We start from the raw sequence: 27323 nt of genomic DNA on the forward strand, positions 1-27323 counted from the left end.
TGTAGCTGAACTGTCTATAAAGTGATTTATTTGTAGCTGATCTCTCTGCAGGTTGATTTGTTTTAGCTGAACTCTCTACAGGGTGATTTACTTGTAGCTGAACTCCTTACATTGTGTCTAGTTTGTAGCTGATCTCTCTACAGGGTGATTTGTTTGTAGCTGATCTCTCTACAAGTTGATTTGTGTGTAGCTGATCTTTCTACAGATTGATTTGTTTGTAGCCGATCTCTCTACAGGGTAATTTGTTTGTAACTGAACTCTGTACAAGGTGCTTTTTTGTAGGTGATCTCACTGCAGGTTGATTTGTTTGTAGTTGAACTCACTAAAGAGTGATTTGCTTGTAGCTGAACTCCTTACATTGTGTCTAGTTTCTAGCTGATCTCTCTACAGGGTGATTTGTTTGTAGCTGAACTCTCTATAAGGTGATTTGTTTGCAGCTGAACTCTCTACATGGTGGTTTCTTTGTTGCTGAACTCTCTGCAGCGTGTTTTGCTTGTAGCTGATCTCTCTACAGGGTGATTTGTTTGTAGCTGATCTCTCTACAAGTTGATTTGTGTGTAGCTGATCTTTCTACAGGTTGATTTGTTTGTAGCCGATCTCTCTACAGGGTAATTTGTTTGTAGCTGAACTCTGTACAAGGTGCTTTTTTGTAGGTGATCTCACTGCAGGTTGATTTGTTTGTAGCTGAACTCACTAAAGAGTGATTTGCTTGTAGCTGAACTCCTTACATTGTGTCTAGTTTCTAGCTGATCTCTCTACAGGGTGATTTGTTTGTAGCTGAACTCTCTATAAGGTGATTTGTTTGCAGCCGAACTCTCTACATGGTGGTTTCTTTGTTGCTGAACTCTCTGCAGGGTGTTTTGCTTGTAACTGAACTCTCTACAGGGTGATTTGTTTCTAGCTTATCTCTCTACAGGTTGATTTGTGTGTAACTGATCTCTCTACAAGCTGATTTGTTTGTAGCTGAATTCTCTGCAAAGTGTTTGTAGCTGACCTCTCTTCAGGGTGATTTGTTTCTAGCTGATCTCTCTACAGGGTAATTTTTTTGTAGCTGACCTCTCTTCAGGGTGATTTGTTTCTAGCTGATTGCTCTGCAGGTTGATTTGCTTGTAGATGAACTCTCTACAGTGTAACTTGCTTGTAGCTGAACTCCTTACTTTGTGTCTAGTTTGTAGCTGATCTCTCTACAGGGTGATTTGTTTGTAGCTGAACTCCTTACTTTGTGTCTAGTTTGTAGCTGATCTTTCTACAGGGTGATTTGTTTGTAGCTGATCTCTATACAAGTTGATATGTGTGTAGCTGTTCTCTCTGCAGGGTGATTTGTTTGTAGCTGATCTCTCTACAAGGTAATTTGTTTGTAGCTGACCTCTCTTCAGGGTGATTTGTTTCTAGCTGATATCTCTACAGGGTGATTTTCGTAGCTGACCTCTCTTCAGGGTAATTTGTTTCTAGCTGATCGCTCTACAGGTTGGTTTGCTTGTAGCTGAACTCTCTGCAAAGTGTTTTGTTTGTAGTTGATTTCTCTACAAGGTGATTTTTTGTAGCTGACCTCTCTTCAGGGTGATCTGTTTCTAGCTTATCTCTCTACAGGTTGATTTGTTTGTTGCTGATCACTCTAAAGGTTGATTTGTTTGTAGCTGAACTCTCTGCAAAGTGTTTTGTTTGTAGTTGATTTCTCTACAAGGTGATTTTTTGTAGCTGACCTCTCTTCAGGGTGATTTGTTTCTAGCTGATATCTCTACAGGGTGATTTTCGTAGCTGACCTCTCTTCAGGGTAATTTGTTTCTAGCTGATCGCTCTACAGGTTGGTTTGTTTGTAGCTGAACTCTCTACAGGGTGATTTGCTTGTAGCTGAACTCCTTACATTGTGTCTAGTTTCTAGCTGATGTCTCTACAGGGTGATTTTTTGTAGCTGAACTCTCTACAGGGTAATTTGTTTCTAGCTTATCTTCTCTACAGGTAGATTTGTGTTGATTTGTTCATTGCTGATTGCTCTAAAGGTTGATTTATTGCAGCTGAACACCCTGCAAAGTGTTTTGTTTGTAGCTGATCACTCTAAAGGGTAATTTGTTTGTAGCTGAACTCTCTCCACAGTGACTTGTGTGTAGCTGAATTCTGTGTAACTGAATTCTCTAGGGAGTGACTTAATTGTAGCTGAATTCTCTACACAGTGCATGACTTGTTTATAGCTGAACTTTCTTCAGTGTGACTTGTAATGTTCTGAATCTCTATAGTGATATATTTGCTTAACTCTCCACATGGTGATTGTCTTCTTGCTGAACTGTCTATAAGATTAACTGTTTGCAGCTGAACTCCCTACAGAATAACTTGTGATGTAATAAAATTCTATAATGGAATAAATAAACTAGCCGAATGCTCTATCAGGGTGACTGTTCTATTAGAGTATCTCGATCTCGCATTTGCTACACGGAGTTGGCTTTCAAATCATAACTCAGTGGTTTGTAATCTGACTCTTCTGTACTACTGCAAGGACTTTCTATGAAGATTATTCCAGCTATGCACCGATTTTCAGCTCATTGCTCTAAGCGGTTTGCCTAGTAGGCGTGAAAACTAATACTTTTTTATTCATAAAAATCGATCGCGTAATTGTGACACAGGTTGGGTTTTGTGTCATATCTCCGTGGTCTTTATCTCGATTCCTTTCAAACCACCAAAAGGCACTCCTACGATGGTTACTCCATCTACATAGCAATTTTCAACTCATTCCATGAAGCGGTTTACCCTGTAGGCGTGACAACAAATTAATCTTGTTTTACACGAATAATCGGTCATAACTCCTGAACCATTCATCGGATGTGTACCAAATTTGATGCTAGGATTCGCCTTTGTACTCCCTTTCTGTGTGCCAAATTTCAAGGCGATCGGAGTACGCGTTTGCTTGTTATAGCAATTTTTGCAAGTGTGCGAAAAGACGAAGAAGAAGAAGAAAAAAAAATGAAGAAAAAATAACGAAACTTTGGCAGCTCGTATCTCGGAAATGGCTGGAGCAATTTCCTTCAAATTTGGAATGTAGACTCCCTTGGCTGGCGGGCAACTGTGTAGCAAATTTGGTTCCAATCAGATAAGTGATCACCGAGATACAAAGGTGTGAAAATGACGTTTTCGTTCTTCCTGTCAATATACTCACGGGTGTGGCGCGCCGGCTTCTTGGGCCGCGTGTGTCTTGATATATATATATATAATTTATTATGAACTCTTGCTAATACCGTATAGCGGAAAATTTGGCGATTATGCATGGATTCGCCAAAATTTTACTTGCCATTTTCTAACGTTGTTCATCAGTGAGTGAATATTGGTTACAGCTAGTCTTCCGCAAGTATCACATTGAATACAGTATGGTTTTAGACTAACAGCTCAAGCATCAGCTCGAGCGATTCAGCTCAGTACCCATGCACATGCCTTGCCTTACTTACCACACGCGTTCCAGTCTTGATTACAGACTTAGCAAGCTAGTACATGTTTTTATTACAGCTAGCTATTTGCAAAAGAGCACGTCGATTCAAATAAGAGGCATTAAACTGTAGTACTTCATCCATAGAAATCACAAAACTTCGTCGCTGCCAATGCTCTCAGGTTAATATTGCATGGGAAAATTAATGTCATGCATTCGCAAAAATAATATTCGCCAATTTCTGCCAATGATCAATTTGCCAAAATTTTCTCCCGCCAAAATTTTCCACTATAAGGTACTGAGCTAAAACATGATGTGTCCGATGTAATTCTAACATAGCCATGATCAAGCCAGTGTCTGATTAATATTTGCTTCACTTGAGACTCCACTAGTATTCTCTCCAAAGTATAGTGATGGGGATTATTCCGTCTGTAAGCCAGTTGTTGGCAAGCATGTATGCATATCTTTCATGATTTGTAGCATAAATTTCCTGTTTATTTGAAATCCACTGGCCTTCAAAATATACATTCTTTGAAATTTAAAGCCTTTAAAATTCAGATTTTCCTCTTCTGAAAAAAATTCCTGCTTTGAAAATAACCCACTATATGTGGTAATTACCACATAGGAATGTGTTTACTAGTTGTGTTGTACAGTACAGTAGATTGCAAGACAGCTGTCAGTTACATGGTGATATCCTGTGAAAAACAGCCAATCAGGTATTTTGTAAGATTTTGAAAAAGTCTGGCTGTCTAGGTTTTCACATGAGTCCCATTTAGAATTTTTGTTTGACTGATTAACAACCAACAAGCACTGGACAATGTTGTTTACATGTTTGTGTCACCTTGGAGCAAATTGTTAGCGACATGATTGTTGTTGTTTGCTGTGCAGTACTTCAAGTTTTGTGTAACTAAAATGATTTCATACAATCAGTGCCTTGCTCAGTGCATGATATTACATTCCATGGAACATGGCACAGTCCTCCAGTAGGTTACTAGTCCTGCTCTAGGAAGATTGTTTGTACTGACTATAGTAACTGAGTGGTGCTCAGGTACCTCAGAACTGGCTTAATAGCAGTATCAGTATTTGGTACACCATCCTACTGATATACATACTCACATTACAGAGATAGTCTATTTGATTAGCGCTATATTGGTAACCCCTGTATATAGACCACCTGTGATATTAAGGACAGACAAGTTGATTGGTTGTAATTTAGCCATACACTTGCCACTTTACTCAGTAAATCACTACTATGGGTTTCAATAACAATGTGACACACTTTGGGATGTTTATGCTATCTGAACCACATGTGTACTTTTATACAGTGTATGTGACTATGATCATGTATACATACGTCCGTGCATATGTATGCTCACACGTCTGGACCTGGATAATAGACCATCATTATATGTGACCGGATCTGCGATAACCCTGCACATTTTTCAAATTCTTTATTATTGAATATTTATAATCTACTTAGCCAAGTGTATACTCTGGCGGAATTTTAGCCTTGTATGCCAACAACTTTTGGAGTTACAGCCCTACAAAGTAGCAGCGACAGAAAGATCAATTTGTACAGCAAGTATTGGGAAAATGAATTACATGCGTGTACAAAAATGGCTGTAACTTACAAACGCAATGGAGTAAAGAGTTTCAACTTACACCATTGTGTTCGCCATGAATAGGGGAGTCCATTACTGGGTAAGTTTTGTCTTCTATTACCATTCTTCACTGCATACAGAGACGAAATCAATGAAGAAAAATTGATCACGTACAATCGTTTCTACATGACATAAACAAACTCCCTTAACTTACGTATCCTTTAGTCTACTGCAACGAAACAAAGATTTTGAACTCCTCTTGAGTACGCGAATAAGATGATGTCCAGGTTTTTATCATTACACCCTTTCTTCTCAAAGAACAAAGCGTTTAAAAATTTAACGAATTTTTTTAATTATGCAAATATTGTGCCCATTTCAATGGCTTATACTGAAAATTTAGGCTTGCACCATTATGTTGGGTTTTTGCATATCCGGTCACATATGGTGGTTTCCTTCTGCCTCATGGTATACTAAGTCAATAAATCTTCATATCCTTCTGGTTGTCAATCACTTGTGCCTTGCCATATCCTGGAGCATTTGAAACATTCCTTTACAATGAGAACAGGCAACTAGAGCACTCACATTGCTTGTCATATTATGTGATCTCATGCACACACACACACACACACACACACGCACACACACACCACACACACACACCACACACACACACCACACACACACATCACACACACACACATCACACACACACATCACACACACACACACACACGCATGCTTATAAAGTTGTGCAAATTCAATGACCTAAAAGTAGTATAAGGAGATCAGATGGAAACTTTATGCTGTAAATGTCCCAGTTGCTTACCCTAAATGGTAGAGCCAGCAGTAGTAACACAATTTAATGATAGTGTGGGTAAATATGTTACTTTAGCTATTATGAAATGTGCCCATGATATGATTGTGATCTGTTTTATACTGTAGGCTGGAGGACTTGGAGTGGGTGTGTACCCAAGCAACAGTGTAGGTGTGTAGTGTACATAGATGTGTGAGTGTGTGTGTTTATGCTTGGTACCCAGCATTAGCTAAGAAAGTAAATTCCAAGTCTGTGTCTTAAATTATGTGTGAAGAATTGCCCAGGTGGGACTTGGATACCCACACCTTCACCTGTGAGACATGGTACACACTTTTGTGTCTCCCCCAGGAGGATTTGTCGGCACTAACTCACAGTAGCTGAGTAGGTCACAGGTGTCCCAGTGATGGTTAACTGATTGTGCTAGCATAGTAGCCATAGGCTGTTTTGTATTGTGTGTTGTGTAATGTAATGTACAGTTGTCATTATTTCACATACATCTCCACTACAGAGGCTGTAGTAAGTAAATGTGCTTGTGTTTTGTATGTAATTGTATGACATGTAGAATTTGTAATGTTACAAATTACAGTAAGATACTGTATATTTCGTTCTGGCACAACAAAGCTACAGTGTATAACTCTGTTTGAAAATTATCACTGAAATGCATCATATTACCCTTACCATACACGGAACTACTTACCGTAGATTCCCTAAAATTTCAGCATCTCTAAATATTCGGCACTCCCGTGCTTTGAACGCAATGTGCTCTAAATTTTGGCAAGCGCAGGATAGTTTCTAATTATAAGCGCGCTAATTTTTCGGCACTTGGAGTACTAGTTGACGAAGGTCTCTTGAGTACTGAGGATCCCTGTGACCTCACATGATATGCTACCTCGATGCTGGATGAAGTACCAAGTGTGAAATTGTTCAGGGAACGTACTCAACGATATTATTGTGAGACATCACGGCTACCGCAAAACGATCTTCGTTTCTGTTCACAGCTCTCCTGACCCCACATCTCCTTTTAACACGATACCCCCACAGATAACGCTTTGTTAAGCCATGGAATACTCTATGTACCATCTGATAGTGAGATTTATCACGAGATAGTTTAATAATATTACTGATTGTGGTTTCTATTTTTTATTACTTGTTGAAATCCTTAATATTATGTCTGGGTGATTGCATTCGAAAGCGATGTAGTATTGACATTGACCATCCCTCCTGGATAATGTAGGCAATCATAGTATATAGCGCTGCGACCAAGTGAGTTGTGGTATTGTCAGCTCCGCCTCAAGGCGTTCCTGTTGGTTCCTGTAGAAAGAAATTCATAAAGTAAGCAGTAAATGGATCGCAAATAGCTAACATAGCCATGAAGTGTGCAGACTGTATTAGGGATAGATCCCTAAAAATTCGACAATAGCACCAGGTTGGTACATTTTTTCCTAATTGTTCGGCCAGACACGAACGGAATTAATTTATTTCTGCTGAATTTTTAGGGAATCTACGGTAGTAACCATACATCTCAATACTCGCTATGAAATAAGGGACTTAATTTTGTTGTTTTTGTTTACATAATACTAACTGCAATGAAGTTATTACTCTGCAAAGTCTAAACATTGGTAAAAACCAGCCCAAACAAACAATGGAATCTCAACTAACTATCTACAAAGGTTCCTTACACTCCAAATAACTATTTGATATAGTTTACTTACATTGTGATCCATTGCACAGTTAGTTTCTTTGTGGTTTGTCCCATTTTTGTTGTATTGCATGTGTATCTACACTCGTGACCACCATACCATGTCTGGGATAAAGCAGCCGACTGTTGACTTTATCTGTCTCCATCAATATATAACTCTTTGTTATTAACAACTTGTTTTCAACTCAAAGTATGATTTAATTCACCTATTGTGAAAGGTTACACATTACACTATTTCATACAAATGTGCACTAGTCCGGGAAGGATCCAGTTATCCCAGAAACAGGACCCCAGTGGGTGTGTCTGCTTTAGCACTAGCACATCTCACTATTACACACACTAAACAGTTTATAGCAAAGCTAGATTTTATGTCCTATGTGATTTATAATGCCATGTTGCCTTATGGCAGCTACTGCCATAATGGGTTTGTATGTATAAGACAGAATGGGCTAGTTTTGGCAAGATGTGAAATTATTGTACACATGCTACACTGTAATACATATTGTGATGGTGTCCATTTTTGATGTTGTTCCACTCTAGCTAGTCACCTGTTGTTCTCACAGGTCAGAGACAAGATGGTGTATGTGTTGAAGATGGTACAATATTCTAGTGGAGAACCTGTAGCTGCTGAGTACAGGGACCAGGGAGTGATCAGCTGGGAGGAGTTCCTCAATTGTGGAATTGTAAGAATTTGTTTTGTTTGTACCTGTATATTATAGTTAAGTCATTAACACAATTTGAGGTGTAGCAGTGGTCCCTTCGTTATCTGACCATTGATTGTCTGAATTTTCCATTATCCAAACTGTGGCAACTGTTCTATTAAGAGTATTTTTGTCTAAATTTTTTTGTTCCATTAGAGTACAGTACACCCTTGGTTATCCGACCCTTGTTTATCCGTACCGTCTTTTATCTGACATTAGAAATGACTGTTCTATTAGAGTATTTCAACAGAGCTATGTACATATATAAATGTATGGGCTTAAGTTATCCAAACAGTTCACTTATCTGCAGTGTACCATTGCCTGAGACACTTGTACATTGGGGTTCAGATAACCCTAAACCGAGGGTCCACTGCAATTTAGCAGGCTCTGTACATAAACGAATAAGGGATTCTGTTATCCAAACTTTTAATTATTTGAACACACTCAGGACCCAGTGAGTTTGGATAATAGAGAGACCATTGTATTATATTGGAATTGCAAAAGGGGGTCTTACACACACGTCCAATTTTTAATATCAATATATGTGACCAGATTTTACAAAACCAATTCAAATCACACAGCAGGCAAAATCACTCCAGTGGATAGCTACACTATCGTGCTAATAGTTTTGACCCTCACTACCACTCAAACTGCTGGAGGCTGGTTTCAACAGATGTCTTTTCTGGGTGGTGTGTAGAGCTCGAATGGCGGTTTCTGGTCTTGTGAAGCGCCTGGCTTGGCAAGAATCACTGGTTTACTGGTGGACAATGTTGTAAAGTTGGTCAGACATTTTTTGTGTTGATTTTGCTACATATCAGCCACTAAGAATCCAGCACAGCCTTGTAATCTCATGTCTAGACTCCAATCATGGTCTGCCTCCATTTTGAAGTCTATCCCTTGCCCACCCTGCCACCCCCCACCCCTTTGTGAGCACTGGTGATACTACTTCGCTCGTCCAACTGCTCAGATTTTCCATCTTATTTGGTGGGAAACTCTGCAAGCAGCTACAAGTACTTGAAGTGGTCTGAAAGGTAATAGACTGATGCACCTTTTATGTAAATTTCATACACGTGCTTGCTATCCTTGGCAAATTATGCTGACTTGAATTCTTTAAAACCATTTATCTTGATTTGCGATTTGGATCATTTTTCCAAAATCCAGTCACATATATTGAACTAAAATTTTCTTGATATTCACATATGTTGTGTAACTGAACTCTCTACTGGGTATCCTAGTGGAGCGGTCAGCTACACATTCTATTACAGCACTAAGCTACAGTACGAGTCAAAGTGTAGTGAGTTCAGTTACAAACAAGTCATCATGCAGACAGTTTAGCTATAAACAAGTCATCCTAGAGAGTTCAGTGTAATAACAAGTCACCCTGTAAAGAGTTCAATTGTGTTTCAAGCCATCCTGAAGATACTTCAGCTACAAAAAAATCACCTTTCAGCTACAAACAGGTCACCCTGTAGAGTAGTTCAGCTACATTACAAGTCACTCAGTAGAGTTCACCTACATAACAAAAGTCTTCCTGTAGTGAGTTTATGTACATTACAAGTCTCCCTGTAGGGACTTCAACCATATTACAAGCCACAGGACACACTATCATGTGTATTGATGCTGTTTTTGTATAGGATGTACCAGATTATGAGGTGTTATGGCAGATAGAGAAACAGAAGCCGGGGAAACTGTGTGTTTCTCTCATTTATACATACCTCTGGAACCACTAGATCACCAAAGGTACACACACATGCTCACTACACATATTATCATGTCATGAACTGTTTGGTATAGGATGTACTGGTCAGTCATGATAACATCACATGGACTGCTAGGTTTTGTGTAGAACTATACAACATGACCTTTGTGAGTTGAATGTGTACTATGTGTATATTGTATTGTATGTATACTACCTCATATCTCTTTGAGTGTACAGTGTGTGTATATGTACAGTAGCTAAAGTGTGCTTTGTGGTGTTGCTATATAAGTTAAAGCCATTTCTTTATATTGAGGCCAGATGGTCCTATTAATGAACTTATCACTGTACAACACAGTGTGCGTGTGCGCGTGTGTGTGACTTGTGTGTCTCCCAATAGGAGGATCAGTTAGTCAGTTATATCTGATTAGAGGCCATCAATTTTCCAGCTACACGGCCTGCAGACCGGGTGCATCACGGAAAGTGTATCTACAAATAAACCAAAGAAAGATAACTTTAAGATGGAGTACTAAAAGTTCAAGTAAAAATATTTTTGTGGGTTATCTGCCCCCATGAAAATATTTTTACTCGAAAATTTCTGAAACAAAATATTTTTACATGAAAATTTCTCTGCCTACGGTAGTTGAAGTCATGTTAACTATCTTATACTCTAAATAATAGTTAGACATCAAAACACTGGGTTCTACGGAATTTAGAAACCTGAAAGGCCCTGTGTTGTGGTGCAATAGCAAAGCAAGGGCACTATTACAGGGTCTGAGGGTTCGATGTCTTAACTAATATAGACCACAGCTCGTCTTAACTAATATAGACCACTGCTGCTTGTTGTACCTTCACAGCTGCTTGTGACACTACAAATGTAGCATCAACAAGCTCAATACACCTCCCTGTAACTTGTAATGGGTGTTACAGCACCTTGCTATCCAGTTAAATGCCAATGAATTGGTGTTTTTTATCACCCCAGAGTAGTGCTGTGAACCTGCAGAGTTTACTAAAACCGGTTATTGGAAGGTGAATAATTGGATATTGACCAGTTATTGTCTGGTTGTAAATTAGCAGACATGGCACTAAATATGCCTGTTGGAAGCCTTAGGGTGGTACCAAAGTGACCATCAACATCCTGCCTTACAATAACAGCTATTACAAGCACACATTTACACATACTTTGAGGTTATGTTGTGATGTTAACACTTGTCAGCAGGGGTAATTTATGGTGAACCAAGTGGGTGGGCAAAACCAATTTAAAGGCTTCTTAGCCAATAATTGGCTTGACCTAGACAATACTGGTTAATTATCAGTTTTTCCAAACCAGTTTGCAACACTACCCCAGAGACAGGGATCTATTGAGACATGAACAAGGGATCTACAGGATTTAGATACCCAATGAAATTCAAGTATTTCACCTTGCTGTGGTCTAAAGTTTGATCATTTTCCTACAGTTTGTCAATTGTCACTGACTAAAATTCCAATTTCATTGCTATTACAATATTTTACTGTACATACTCTTAATTGTACAGGGTGTGTATGGTGATTTTAAAATCAGTGCACAATGTTAAGGGTGCTCTTTATAGTTCCACGTATGGCTTTCTGTAAATTATGTTTTCTGCTATAACTTACGAACGGATTAAACTATTCTGCTAAACTCTTTTTATTTGCAATAAGCTATCACTACTGCACAGTTTAGTCCAAATCCCATGTCTTAACTCACTGTAGAAGGCAAGTTATAATGTTTCGCTTCTAACTAGAACTAGTCCCACAGTTTACGCCCTAGAGACTTGATTCTTTAATAAATACATCATTGAGAACTGTACAAGCAAACGTGCGTTTCTACTTTTGTTCTCTGGCTTCTCAGTTATCAGATACTCCTCTTCCGCTTTTGTGCTGGCACTAATGTGAACACTAAAATACTGGGAGACTGCCATACGAAACCGTTGAGGAAACTGAGCAGAATCTGACACTGCAAGGATTTTTGGTTAGCTATGCTTTCTAAAGGTAAATTGAAAGAAGTGATTGATATTTTGTCTGGGTTGGCTGATGGTGATGAGCCTGGACCTAGCGGAAATCAACGTCGACCACCACGAGGTGTTAGTGATCTTCAAGGCTGCACACTGAGCAGTAGGCTGCCTGGTACAGGCATACCCCCAACTGCGGTCTCAAACGCTCGTCCTTATCTTAGTCACGATGAAGGTTAGGACTGCAGTAGCTATGGTCATAATTAGTCGTACCGACTAAATGGACATAGCTAACTTGAACATATACGTAGCTAGCTACATGTACACTTGGAAAGATTTTTGTCTAAGCTTAGATATGAAAATTTTGTCTGCAGGTTCTTGTGTAATGGAGGCAGCGTCTCAGGTGATTAGTGCCCTTCGAGATGCTAGGGGAAAGGACAGCAAAGGGAAAGGAGGGAAAGGTGCAACAAGGAAGCGGATAATTAAGGAAGAAGTGGCTTCTTTGTTCAACAAGCAACCTAAGCTGGTTGCTTGGAAACATCGCTTCGTATGTTTGGGTGACCGTAAACAACTGTGGATACTGACAACCGATGCTGAGAAGGATCAACTATGCCGAGCCAGTTTAGGAGAGAGGAATGTGCAGTTTGATGACATGGAGTTAGAAGCTGAAGAGATCCGTGAAGTACTCTTTGTTACTTTTCCTAAGCTACGTGATGTGGGAGGGTTTGTACTTTGCAAGTGTCTGGTCAACTCCAGGAATTTGGTACCGCTGTCACAATTTGCATGGTCGTCATTAAAAACCTTGAAAGAAAAGGTAGGCTCAGCCAGAACGTACATCCATCCTTTGCAGAAAGACTTGGACTTATCACCAGAAGTGGAGGAACCGGTTGGTGCAGGGGTATGTACTCACAAATGCTATGCATGTCACAGTGCCATGTGGCATGGTGTGGATATATGTTTTGTAATAGTACAGTTGCATATTTATTAACTATACAAGCATGAGCTCAGGTACACTACACACAGATACAAGTATATATGACACAATGCACATATGGCTACCATGCAGTGAGTGTGCAAAATGTGTGGTGTTCCAATAACAAGCATGCTGTGTTTGCGTAGGTTTCTCTGCATGTATAGAGTAAAATGTCAGATAGCCAGTTTTTGACAAATCGTAGGGTTTTGCATGGTACATATCAGGCATGTAGCTGGCTACCACAGCCAGGTGATTTATTCATTTATTTTTTTGCATAATACCGATGGTAAATTTGTGACTAGTAATTAGTCAGTATCTTATGTCATAACACTGTACTTTAACATGTTTTTGTTTGCTCTTACCAGTTACTAGAGAAATGCCTCACGTGTGGAGAGGTGGATATAGATGAGCTTCCTGCGCATCTCGAAGTATGTGCCGCAGTCGAAGAAAAGTTAGTGCCTGATAAAATTGTTTTGTCCTAATCAACTATTTCATGCCAGCAGTGTTGAAATTGATTCGACTTCACCCACGTGTACAGTGTCTGATGATGACTTGCCCCTGCCTCCGACAAGGATGAAACTGTCAGACGACAAGATGGATGATGTTAGTGAGCATCATTAATCATTCATTACCATTAGCTCACTGTGGTGAAATATATCCTTTTATCACAAGCATGGAAGTCTCAAGATAAGCCTGTCTTCTGTGTATCCATATACTGTACGTGCATACATGTATATAGCCACTTGGTCCAGTATATATGGTGATCTGAGGAGAGAGAGGTAATGTGTTGACTCCTGTCATAGCCAGTTTTTTCCTCAGTGCATGTATAGATTAGTCATTCTCTTGATGTTTTTCCAGTAAAAATTTTAACTGAGACATTTGCAATGTCCTAGCTTTGCCAAAATTTGCTATGCAGTATATGCCATGCCCAAACTGATTGGTGCATGTACATAATTATTATGGTGCAATTCATTTTAATAGTTCCAGGTGCCTCATTGTCTAGCCTGATCAATGACCACATGTACAGCCCCTGCTCCAATGGATGGTACAAGGTGCATGCCCATTGCATTGTTTATGTAAAAATAAAAATGAAAAAGATATTATTGCACCTAGTGAAATGCCATGATGTTGATGGAAGATGTGTACTGATTGGTAGAATGCTATAGAGACTGGACAAATACACAAGGCTCCTGCATACAGGGGGGGCGGGGGGTGTGTATCACCTATTGTTCAGTAGTAATAGGCATTTCTATAACTTAGTGTAGCTATAGGTAGCACTGCTGGTCTTACAATGGTACGTGTTGCCTTCATTGTCAACAGCAAAGGATCTGTTTGCCATTTCAGTTTTTTCGGTAATTGTACAGCTGATGATTTTAATGCTTTAAATGGCTTTATACAAGTAGTCACAACAGGATGAGTCTGGGCTATAACTGTTCTCTATCCCATTAACCACAACAACAAAAATTGTTAGTATGGGGCCTCATTCCATGCCTCTGACTGTTACCATGTAGTCTAGCAGCTGTGACCAACAGGGTGATATATCACCTGGTGACAACTGCCAATTGTTGGGGTTGGGTATTATTTGATCTGGTGGTGTCACTGGGGTGGGCTTGTGGACTGTAAAGACTACTGGACTTCTGTTTATGTGGACGACTGAGTTTCACTGTATAAAATAGCTAAAAAGTATTTCTATACATATTTTCAAGATCGATTAGTGAGCCAGACCTTCTCAACGAAATAGCCAAGTTATCATGTACATAATTAATCCTTTTAAAATACTCATCCGATTGACTGATCCAGGTGACTATTCAATTTAGGAATAGCTACTGATAGAAAAGGTACAGCGTGTCTGACTAGCATGCCAGACAGCATGAAAAGTAAAGGTAAAAGGCACCTCTGAATGTTCCTGGTTAGACTGATGGTCTCCATACATGCTGTTTTATCCTTTTCGTTTGATGTAATAGTTTGAGTAAGTACTCATTTAATCAAATAGGTGTAGAGTATTTACGTGTCAAGCTCTTGGTATCTGTCAGAAGGTTATACCTGTAAACTGTGAACTAAACTGTAAACTATCTCAACTCGATGAGCCACTAGTAGCTGTTTACAATCGGGATGTATAGCAATGAGCTTAGATTATAATCAACCCTGTTTGCATGCAATTGAGGGCAGTGTGTTTGTAAAGTGCAATAAATTCAAGATGCATGCCCCATGTATATTTTCCCAACATCTGTATATATATAATATATATATATATATACCAGAAACATATTGCAGTCTATATACGTAGTACCCAGCATTATGTAGGAGTGCGGTAATTATGCCAGAATAATTTTCAGCATAATGCCAAAAACCATTCTAGCATTTTGAAAGAATTATTAAATATTTCATGAATGAACGATCGATCGAGATACTCTAATAGAACATTCACGTATATTTATTCTAATAAAGCAATCAATCCTATTTTTTTGCATACTACACACACACACATATATATATATGTATATATATAATCAAATATCTTGTTTATGTGTAACAATTAACCATGGAATTTTAAATAAATAGTCAATTCTACATTTCTGTTTTCAGTTAATTTTGAGAATAATGCATAAGTTTTGGAACATAATGCAAGCTTTTTCCAGGAAATTCTGAATAGAATAATGCAAAGAATTATGAGCATAATTACCTCAGCCCTAACATTATGCCATCTTTATTAAAGCTTTACAGCACAAGTGCTGAAGGTCTGTAGGACACTTGGTCCTACAGCCAGCCTGCTCAAAGACATTAGATACTAAGACATTAGCTACTTAAGGTGTGTTTGAAAAGTTGCAGAAAGGAGAAAAAAACCATGACTGGACCTGGGTGGCCTCGAACCTGCAGCCATCCCATTTACGCTCGAACGCTTACAGGAGCCTACCAGGCGGTCAGGGTGTTTTCTCCTTGATATTTTCATGTATTTATATCCATAGGAATTCTAGAGCTTGAGTGGAGTGTATGGATGTGAGCAAGGTGAAGAAGCAACTGCACACATTCTACCATGCATTGTGCACAATCATGAATGGCGCATGCATTATTGGCATCATGCAGATAGTTTGCACCTGTGTGCAGAAACAATAGTTAGCTGTGTTAAGTAAGACCATAAGGAGATGTTTGGAGTGTGTGGGATGATCACGAATGCAAATTTGTTATGCAGATTGTTGAAGATGGGAGAGCATTTCCACAGCAAGAATTGTCTTGGTAGCACAGATCTTTGTAGGAGTGAAACTGAGTGGTTATTGTTTTACGTATTAATACCAGTGGTGTGACATGCTGACTGACTTCTTGGGCCTAACTGTCTAGATTCATGTGAACATGGTTGTTTGGTAATGTGTGATGGGTGACTAGCTGTTCCATCCACACCCCCTTGTATTAGCCACCATGTGGACTGACATAATGTCATAGACTTCCAGGGGGTGTCTGAGTCAACTACCCTAATAGAAGTGTCACATTTTGAAGTTACTTGGTTTACCTGTACCAATGCTGTAAAATAATTTAAATTTGTATCTCAAAACCTAAAATTTTTCCTGGGGGCATGTCCCAGACTCCCAGAATGGCATCCGTGTCTTGCATGCTTTAAACTTCACGTAGCTCCACCTCTAAACTCTTTATCCTGACATTGATACTGTGCCAGCCAAAGCAAGCATAAGCAGCCTATATAACAATGTCAGATTTATCTCAAATTTGATTCAGATTTATTCAATACATCAAACAGGCTGTTTTAGTATTCATTTTGCTGGCAAGTGCATGGAGACAAATGGTAATTTGTATTTTTATGGAATATTTGTTGTAGCATTGCTGAGATATAGGTACATAGTTACACAGCTATAAAGGGATATATGACAACAGTATATAGTAGCTCTTTTTACAATCTAGGATGAGGTGAATCGCATTGAAGATGAAATGATCAGTACGGCAATTATGAGAAGTCTCACTGGCTCCACTTCAAGTAGTGTTCAGAAAAGGTAATTAACTTGTATACATTTATAGGTAATCTTTGATTTACGTACAGTACAGTAGTAGTACTATGAGTAGTCAATCATACCAAAATGTTTGACCAATTTTGAAAGTCGTCAATAGCTGATATAATAACAACAGCTGCTATGTATCAACAAAACTATGTGCAGTGCAATATAGGGGTGTGGGAGTTGTGCCCAAAATAGAACCATCAGCAGAATAGTTCATTACCCTACTTCTTTAGTTGCTAAGTATTTTTCTAACAAAGATAGGAATATGTACCGGTAGATTTAACGATTTTTACTGTTCCACAATGTGTATATATTTTGATTATAAAAGCAAAGAAGTTGTAGAAAATTGGGACTAATGTTAAGTACATTATTATAGAGGTCTAGATGACCTCCCTTGTTTCATGATTTTTATTTCTACTTGATTATAAAAATTTCGGATTTTCCATGAATGATAGTTGTTGTTATTAAAAGAAATATGGAAATGCTCCGCAATCCTTTGAAGCAGTAAATTTAGCTGTAGTGATTAGACAGGAAAGTTAGCAATATGCCTCTAATCTATTCATACTGTATGATATTGCTCTATTAGAGTAGAGTAGGTGATACTATCTCATATTTTTTTAATACTAATTATTATGCTCAGAACATTTCTCAGTATCTGTACTTTGGCACAATTCATGCGTCACTAAAACTTGATCTACAGAAGCATACTTGTTTTGTGCACTAATGAAAGCATGTAAATTTCCTTATTTATGTATTTATATTTTGAATGTCTTTTACTTTGTTGTGTGGGGTACGTTCGAAAAGTATTAGTGTGTTACGTGCATGTTGGTGTACAATGTATGCATATAATATAGTCCTAGGCCCAAAGAGGAGATCACACTTGGCCAGCTACAGGGGAGAGTTTGTAACCCCCCAGTTGTGTTGAACATCAGAAGAGGAGATGTACTGAATGATGCATTGAGTGAGGCTAAAAAGCAGAAGTTTTATAATGACAAGCATATTAAGGTATTTGTGTACACACTGTGCATAAATGTATGCCATGCATTGTTTAAATGTGTAGCATGGTGGAATAGTCTTAAACCTGCAAAAGAATTTCTGTGTTTACGCAATATGGGCACGCATGATGACGTTAGGTGGGGTAACTTAATTCTTATAACCTAAAACAACCCGTTGTTGAAAAGTGTGTCCACTGGGCTACTTGGAGAAGGTTAAATGAGCACTGTAACTACAGCAGTTTACTTATTATGAAGCGATGAACAACAGCAAGTTGTGTCTCCGTGTTCTGGCATTCTTGCCATGACTTAAATTTCAATTGTGGGTTCACATATGGCTTGATAGAAAATTTTATGGCAAAACATGGAACTTGTTGCAAGATGATAGGAGCAACCACCATCAAGTTAAGGATGATTTTATAAAGGGTGTGCATGTTTCCTTACCGAAAAGTTTGTTAAACGCCTAGTATTGGCCTCACCGTTTAGCGTTAGGGTAAAACCCTGGATATCATTTTAATCCTTGTTGCATCACAAGTAGAATGGTATAAATTGTGTAGCCATAGGGTGGATTCTTCAAAAGTTACAGCGCCTTTCGCAAGGCACGTTTATTTGGGCAGTTTCAGCTGGCCTATGCAGGTTTCGGGGTTAAACACCTTAAACTTGTTTTGGACCTGGGTTGAGCACTGTACCAGCCTGATGTCATCTCTGAAGTAAGGATTGAATCATGGCTGTAGCTAAAAAAATTTTTGTAAATGAGATTTGTTGATGTGCAGAAACAATGGTTATTGTGATCATTTAACTTGTTTTAAAAGGTGGTATTTGTTGGTGAGGGGGCTGTGGACCAAGGTGTACCCAGGAGGGAGTTTTTTCGATTATTGGCTAAAGAGTTTGGTAGCAGATGTATGGTAGGAAAGGAAGATTACAAGTTTTGGTTGGCAGACGTTGGTGCACTTCAGGTATGTGTATTCCATTCATTGTAAATTCCCTCCTATCACATGAATTTTTTTTAGAATATGGATTACTACTAGATGGAGGTGTACACAGTAATGTCCATATTACAGGGAGGTTGTGGAGTACCCATTATGGCAAAGCCTGTGTTTGATTATCTCAGTGGTATAGGCGAATGCACGGGTATTGACATCAATGAGAGTGAAATTCCAGATGGTTTGTTAAAGATCATTGTAAGAAAGGTAGGTGAAAGCTGTATGCACGCTGTTCTGTTGCTGTTAAAGTGCTAATATAGATATGTATGTGGTAACATTTTGTCAGGCAGAACTAAACAAAAATCTGCCACTACACGAAAATCTATTTAGATAAAAATGTGCCAGGTAAAAATGTACATACTCCATAAAAAGAAAATTACTGACATTATTACTTTGGTACAAAGTGCAATTAAGCTAAAACCTGTTCAAATTCACGTGTTGTATAAGAATATCTTGTCTGGCATTTGTACACATATACATGTAAGTTATGGGCATTTGGTAGACCAAAAAAATTTACCGTTGTCAATTGTTTATTGGAACAACCGCCTTTGATTCTTGTACACATGGAGGAATATAGAAAAACACTAAACTGGATTTGGGAAGTGAAATGAAATGCGACTGTCTTGTAGCGTTTACAATGAGCCTTTTCCACAATTATGTCAGAAAACAAAATTTAAGCCAAAGGTCATTGTGGCCGTGTCATGTTGCACACTAAACTGAACCACAGTTAGTTTCACACGAGTAATAAAGTATTGAGTTATGAGTCATACAAGTGCTGTGGTGAGTAAAAGTATGCTAAAAGAGCTGACTTCAAGGGGAATCCTATTTATTTGTTTACATAAGGGGAGGAGTTGTACTTATTTGGATGTAAAAAGATATTGAACTTCAAAAAATTCCATTCCACCATTCCAGTAGTCCATTCCACTGTTCATACACTCCCGCTGGATTTGCCTGTTTGTAGTAAACATGTGTGGTGCAAGACTACTCAACACAATAGAAATTCAAGTATAGCATCATTGTTTTCAATGTATATGTGCCTATTATTTACATAATGCTTTTTGCTGCACCTGTATAGATTAATGAAGCTAACACGAATGAAGAAGTTCAAAAGTGCTTCGACATGGTTGATGGTTTACAACTACTTTATGATACCGGGTTTCCCAAGTCTATCAATGATGTTAGAGTGTCAGACAAAAGACGGCTGCTCTCTGCCTTAATCGATTACCATTTAATGGTTAAAGTTAAGGCAGAGATGGACCAGTACAGAGAGGGTCTGCAGACATTGGGATTCTTAGAAGTCTTGAAAAGCAACCCAGGGCAGTGGCAATCGTACTTTGTGGCAGAAAAGAAAAACCTCACTGCAGGTATTTACATATCTGTACAACTGCTACTGCAGAGGTACTTATTACATAGAATGCCTAAAAGATATGTTCACGGTGGAGTTCAGTCCAGCAACGGGTTTAAGGAGAGCCGAGGAGCAGTTAGCATACATATACTTCTCAGATTTTTTGGATGACTGTGAAGGTATATAATTGTAATAATCTATGTTGATTTAACAAAGAGGCCAAAGTATGTGTGTGACCAACCATGATCGAGTGAAAGAAAACTAGCGAATAAAATCATGAAATGTTAGCTCGATCCATACACTAATTGTGTGCTTCACCCATACTTGTTTCGGGATGCTATGCGATATAGTTGCTCATGATCAATTGCTTTTATGTCTGGCCAGCATCATTATTTACCGTTGATGCGGTATGCTTTGCTTCACCAGTCCTGAATTATGTTTTAATTTAATTTAAAGGAAACAAACATAACTGTAAAGTTTACTGCTATGGTCCCTACCAAGAGTATATAATGTGGGAGGGCTCCCACATTATATACTCTTGTCCCTACCTATATATAATTCTTTTATTTTCCTTACACTTATTTTGGTGTGTATGTATGTAAGTAAGCCTGTCTGGTGTGAACTTTGCATGTGCTGCAAATGGTGGTTTGTACAGACTTTGTATTGCTTGGGCACCCCACAATGCAGTGCTAAGTTTGGCTTTGAAGTTTAACTTATTTATGTACCATAGTTATGCTATAGTTTGTTTTAGTCCTTAGTACCTTGCCAGCTGCCTTTGACAACGTATACATGTAAAGTAACTTGCAGAACATTTAACCGATTACACCCATTTTCTAAATTGTGTGCTGGCAGGTATCCTTTATTTAGTGTCTGCACAATGGCGCATATGCATGGCCAGTGTTGCAGGCAAGCCAATTGCTGTAGACCCTGGAAAGTCAGTGATGATGAACATTTTACTCTTCTTTGTAGTGAACACGTACGATGCCGGGTGACATGCATGAAAGTTTTCTGTGCCTTGTGTCACCAGCTGCAGGTTACACGATATGGATATAATTATTATGTCATGATTATTATGTCATGACGGTGTTTTCTAAGACATTATCACAATGCAATACATTTTGTCAGTTCAATTATTATACTTAACATGTATAACCATAAGTGTTTTATACCGACATTTGATTTTGCTCATCAAAGGTCGCATGATAATGTATCACGTTTATAAACTTTATATCTACCAGAGAGATGGGTGGGCACATCTACCGACAAGTTTTTGTCCCATGTAACTATAACTAGTACAGAATGCAAGTCAACCTTTAGTGGACAGTATGTACAATACATTTGTTGTTAAAGTGTATATAGATTTATCTAACTAGTTATATAGTTAAAGTATTTATTGCAGTGCTCCTTCAGTTTTACAACTGATTTATAGTATCCCTTTATCAACTGTCTGTGCTTGTGTAGTTGTTTACACTCCAGCCTGACTCTTGAGAGATGTGGTTTACTTTGATCAACTGCCATTTCATCCCGCACTACTCAGTTTCATCCACTAGCCTGGTGATACTGAGCTATATTCTGTCCATCCCGTTTAGCCACTCAACCACCAACAAAAGACTCTACAGCTGGCTGTTGGTCACAACTCAGTAATTTTGTAGAATGATAGGTTCCCAAATGCGTGCTCTTAACTTCTCAAAGCTGCCTCCATCCCCCCACCTTAACTATTGTAGAAAAACGATCATGTGATACTGTGCATTAAATTAAACAATATTGTAATTGTTGTGAGACTATCTGGGTCACTTGTTCAATGTCAGCTGATGTTTTGTCAGCAACAATATCACTGTCCACGTGTGTAGCATTCTGCTGCTCGTCATTATGGCAATGGTGAGCTGGTGCTGCTGTCCAGAAAAAAAAAACTTTGCCACTCCAAGGCCGCTTTCACTGGCATTTGCCTATCCTTATATAAGCCGCTTGCTCTAACCACATGATCAGCTAAGCCAAACTTAATAGCTAAACTGGAATCTAAACTTTATAATGTTGTGCGGTGTTAAATATAGCTAATTACATGCCTATCTTCCATACAGGTGGCCGTGTAGACTGTCAACTTGAAGACATACTAATATTTACTTCAGGATTAGACCAGATACCCCACTGGGGATTTGGAGACTCTGATGATGCCCCTCCACTAACATTGGTATTTGACGGAGGAAAACTACCTACAGCTGCTACGTGTGAGATGTGCCTTCGTCTTCCCCGTAAAAATACAACTTACGAAGAGTTCAAGGAGTCTATGGTCCTAGGCATCATAGCTAGCCAATGACAGATTTGGAACTCTTTAATTGCAGTGACAAGATGGACAAATATTAGACATTGTGATTTGTTGGGATGACTCACTTGAGAGATTTCTCAGTTTTATACTTGTGGTGCCACTGTTTTTGTGTTGGTGGTAACTAAATAGTATGATTTTAATGAGATAACATGTCATAAAATATATAATGAAGGTATTAGCTATGTACATGTGCCTTTTCAGGTATACAGGCTTTGCCTTTACCTGCGTATTTAATCATTATCATAATCAATGCCTAGGAAGTGCTGAATGTGTCATCAAGCTAGCAAGTGTGCAGTACACGTGCATTGCCAATTTGTGGGATATTTCACATTTCCAGTGAGCATAATTATAGCTAGCGAAGTGGGGGGAATTCGAGTGCTGAATAGTATTAGGCCACTCCAAATAAATTCTCTGTTTCCCGTCCACTGCCCACATCTAGTTACTGTCAGCTCTAAATATTCCATTATTCCGTATTTCATTATTTTCCGGTTATTGTTGCATACTGACAGGCTCACTTGAAACCATGTCAGCAGTGCTATCAAGTGAAGTTTGTGTTGTTGTTGCTGCTTAAAAAGGAAGGAGCAAGCTTAAACATGCTTTTATGCAGCTTTTTATGGTTGTGCTAGACAAATAATGGCTTAAAAAGCTGCTAATCTTATTGGGGCGAGCCTGAGCGAGCCCCACACTAGTACCCCTGTAGGCGTTGTCACAATGATAGCCATGTCCCAAAGCTATTTTCTGCTGCTAATAATATGGATCCTGGTCCAGAACTTATTGTAAGTTATGTTCCTCACACACATGATGTCTAATAACCATTTAACACTTCCTTTTGTAGGGATTGTCAAAAGTAGAACAAATGTTAATTTCACCAGTTATATGTGTGCGACGATCAAAGATACTGACTGCCTTGCAGTGGTTGATAGCAAATAATGTATACTTCAGTAATATTACAATCAATCATGATAATATATCAGCTTTACCTGAAAATGATCATCTTACAAATGATCCGTGCCATCTGACCTACACATGTAAAGCAACCTGATTCATGCACCTACAAACATAACAGAAGATCACAACAACCCAGATATACGTATGTAGAACTTTTGTTCCAACGATTCCTCAGACCATGACCGAGGTGCAAAATATCAGACATTCATTGCAATCAACTACAGTAACATGACCAGCCAGAGGAGAAAATCCCTTAAATGAATTCCAATGTGAACGGTACATTACCTGTGCTTTTCCTGTCCTTTTCAGGGGCGGATCCAGAGTTTGGAAAGAGGGGAGGCACCTTGCTGAAAAACAGTTGAAGATCAAAAAAAAAAAGGTCACAACAATAATAGCTAGTTATCCTTTACCAAATATATCACGTCTGTTATGTAAAATAAAATCTTAAATATAGCTTCATAGGTAAGCTACACTGACTCATGAACATTGTGACTGCTTTATTAGAGTAATCTACTGCTCTATTAGAGTATCTCGATCTTGTATGCAATTTCTTGAAGGGGGGGGGGGGGGCATTTGCCCCAAATGCCCCATCCTGGATCCGCACAGTAAAAACAAACTAGTGAACGTCACTACTAAATGTAGTGAACGTCACTACTAATGTCTGCCACAATACTCACTATTTTTGTGTAGTGACGTTCACTACTAAATTTGTAGTGAACGTCACTACATTGACCACCAAGTAGTGACGTTCACTGCAAAATGTAGTGACGTTCACTACAAAAGTAGTGAACGTCACTACTCAAAAGTAGTGAGTATTGTGGCAGAGCAATTCACTACTAATTTTTTACAGTGCGCCATTGCTTTTTCCTACTGGATCTCAAACCACATTTCAACCTCATACTTTTATATAATGTGCATATCTTCCATTAGCATGAATGGCTAGATAATAAGACCAACATTCAATTATGACCTATACTAATATAAAACACTTATTAGGGACCCACCGATTATGCTGGCATAATTATGAGCATAATAGGTACCTGAAAGCATTGAGAATAATGCTAGCATAATAGGTAGAATATTTTGTAACAGTACGAATTCTTGCTTATCAAAATAGCTATCACAAAAAATCTAATAGAACAGTCAGTAACTCTAATAGAACAATCACATAGCTGACTGTTCTATTAGAGTATATCGATCTTTTCTGTGATATGCATTTTGACAAGTAAGTTTGTGCTTCAGCCACTTATTATATTAGCAGAGCATGAGAACTGAGGCATAAATAATTGGGCATAATTTAAGCATAATAGGTAAGTATTGAGTATAAATTTAAGCATAATAGGTAAATTTTTGAGCAGTGCAGCATAGCATAATAGGTAAAATTGTGAGCATAATCGGCGGGTCCCTAACACTTATTCCCTTCAGGCTCGCCCCACGATGCTGCTAACATCTGCCTAGTAATGAATAATGGAAATGGACCGCACGCCCGCCCGCATGCAAATATGCTTGAGTCCAGGACGGGAAACAGAGAATTTATTTGGAGTGGCCTTAGCTAAAAATGATGTCTGCAGGAGAGTATAACTATGGCCAGTTTTGCATGTAGTTGGCTAAGCTGCGTCATACACAGTTATCATACAATCTAAACGGTAGGCGTCTGGTGTACTGTGTTCCCTTGATAATAAGCAGTGTTTGCACGTGACTTGGATTGCGGCATCTCTTTGAAAAGGACTAATTAATGATATGGCGGAATGGTCTTACTTCCTGGATCTTACAGAGTCCTGTGTTACACATATTCAGCGATGCTATACGAAGAAGATCGCAGTGAAGATGAAAAAGAAGATACTCTTGGATTAATTGAACTAGTAGCTACTACAGTATTGGTGTGTTGCTACGAAATCTCGTACGAAATGCCGACATTGGCAACAGCAATGATCAAATTCTAGTATCTATTGTAGAGTCTGTACGGCAACTGGCCATCTCAATAATGAGGGAAGGAGATAGCGCTTCTGTGACTGCTACAAGACGTGGTTCTTTCTCCTTTGACATAACAAAAGAACGTTTGGCCCTCTACGTGGAGCAGCGTTTTCGGACCAGTGATATAAGTGCCATTTTTGGCTGCAGTAATTGAACGAAGAATGGTTAAATATGGACTGCTTAGGTTTATTCCCATCAGCAACGAAAGTCTTGACGCTGCAGTCAAAGACATTACATCACTTTTCCCACGGTCTGGGGAGAAAATGATCAGCGGAAGACTGCAAGCTTATGTGGTATACGAGTAAGTCGTCAGAGAGTGAGGGACTCACTGCAGCTGTAGATCCATTGGGCTTGCATGTTCGGTGCAGGAATATACTACACCGGAGAAAATACCAAGTTGCGTCATCGAACGCACTATGGCATTTAGACGGGTACCATCGGTTAATTAGGTGGAAAATGATCGTCCATGGCTGTATCGATGGATTCAGCAGACTCATTGTTTATCTCAAGATAGCTCCTAATAATCTTGCTACTACAGTGCTGAAATGTTTTCGTCAAGGTGTTCAGGAATCATATGGATTGCCATCCCGTGTTCGTATGGACAGAGGAGGAGAAAACATTGAAGTTGTCCGATTCATGCTTAACCATCCAGAACGTGGGCCAGGAAGAGGTAGTGCGATCACGGGGAGGAGCGTGAAAAATCAACGCATCGAGCGCCTATGGCGTGATCTTTACGCTGGACGTATCTCATACTTTTATGATCTATTTTATTCTTTGGAAGGTCTTCATCTGCTGGATCCAGAAAAGCCGACAGACATATATTCCCTTCATTTTGTCTTTTTTACCTATTATTCAAAACCATCTCAATATGTTCCAGGAGGGTTGGGCTCACCATCCATTACGTACGGAAAAAAATAAAACTCCACAACAATTGTGGATAATGGGCATTCATGCCATAACCACTTCAAATGAAGTCACAACTGGATTGAATGTGAGCAGCATTATGTTTTATTGTATAGCATTTTATTGTACCTGTATTAAGCCAGTCATTTTGAACCAAAAGTAGTTAGCCCATGCAAGTCATTCTAGACCGGTGCATTATTTACGGGCTGGTCTTTCTGTACAAGATGTGCCTTTAAGAGAGTTCCACCAATATGTGGTATGGTTGAGCACGTAGTTTTTTTTTTTAATGTTGCCTGGATGATTACAATGTGCACCCATCATTTGATACATTGTGATAATATGTGCATGTGTGTGCAGAAAGTGGTCACATAAAATATTGGTTCACTGTGTTAAGCTTTTTATAACCGTAGTGTCCATTTTTGTGCAGGACGATTGGGATCAGTATGGAGTGGATTATGGAGGTCCTGTACCTTTGGATAGTGATGAAAATACAGTGATTGTAGAAGAAATTGATGAAATGCTTTCTCCCGAAGAGAAAGTTGATCTCCGCCATCACCTAGAAAACTTACAGACGGATATTTTTTCACAACGAGATTTACTCTCTGAGTACCTATTTGCCAGAGGTTTTGTCACTACCCATGTAGCTGATACTTATTAGGTTACTTTTATGATGGTCGTATTTATTGTCGTGGACAACATTGTAGTGTTGGGTTAAATGGATATATAATTAAAAATCAGAGTTATGAAATGTTGCTACTAAAGTTGCACCATTTTTTTGGAATGACATCTATGTACTTGATTTAGTTAGTTTGGTCAGGCTTCTTTATGGATTACATGAAAGTTTGTGTGTATTGTAATTAAAGATCGTTTATGTTTGTTTTTTGTTTTTTTGATAGGGAAAACCTGAGGTTTGACTTTTTATGTCTTTATGTTCAATTTACTGTATACTCAAAAAATGTGCTCTCTGTCACCTACATATCAGTCAAAA

General features: G+C 38.7%; 2 protein-coding genes and 1 pseudogene across 9 annotated transcripts in view; all 3 read left to right on the plus strand.

Annotated features, from left to right (window-relative positions):
* LOC136253060 (uncharacterized) overlaps positions 1-20056 on the plus strand; it is a 32124-nt gene extending 12068 nt beyond the window's left edge. For 2 of the 8 annotated variants that reach the window (XM_066045658.1, XM_066045659.1), the window contains exons 3-14: positions 5956-5998; positions 8090-8209; positions 9862-9967; positions 10022-10093; positions 12268-12791; positions 13232-13317; positions 13367-13469; positions 16776-16864; positions 17722-17872; positions 18672-18815; positions 18870-19049; positions 19918-20056. In XM_066045658.1, coding sequence (XP_065901730.1) covers positions 12279-12791; positions 13232-13317; positions 13367-13469; positions 16776-16864; positions 17722-17872; positions 18672-18815; positions 18870-18887 — 1104 coding nt within the window. In that variant the 5' untranslated portion in view covers positions 5956-5998; positions 8090-8209; positions 9862-9967; positions 10022-10093; positions 12268-12278 and the 3' untranslated portion in view covers positions 18888-19049; positions 19918-20056. Of the gene's footprint in view, positions 1-5955; positions 5999-8089; positions 8210-9861; positions 9968-10021; positions 10094-10127; positions 12792-13231; positions 13318-13366; positions 13470-16775; positions 16865-17721; positions 17873-18671; positions 18816-18869; positions 19050-19917 lie in introns of those variants that run through there. The other 6 variants (XM_066045661.1, XM_066045660.1, XM_066045662.1 and 3 more) reach the window with 6 other exon arrangements.
* On the plus strand, positions 20055-22677 carry LOC136253068 (G2/M phase-specific E3 ubiquitin-protein ligase-like). The gene is made up of 3 exons (XM_066045676.1): positions 20055-20206; positions 20256-20366; positions 22266-22677. The coding sequence occupies exons 1-3, from the start codon at positions 20074-20076 to the stop codon at positions 22499-22501; spliced, it is 480 nt and encodes a 159-aa protein (XP_065901748.1). The 5' UTR covers positions 20055-20073; the 3' UTR covers positions 22502-22677.
* Positions 22678-25365: 2688 nt separating this feature from the next.
* Positions 25366-27067, plus strand: LOC136254599 (uncharacterized; annotated as a pseudogene).
* The last annotated feature ends 256 nt before the right edge of the window (positions 27068-27323 follow it).

Source organism: Dysidea avara, chromosome 4 (assembly GCF_963678975.1).
Source record: "Dysidea avara chromosome 4, odDysAvar1.4, whole genome shotgun sequence".
NCBI lineage: Eukaryota > Metazoa > Porifera > Demospongiae > Dictyoceratida > Dysideidae > Dysidea > Dysidea avara.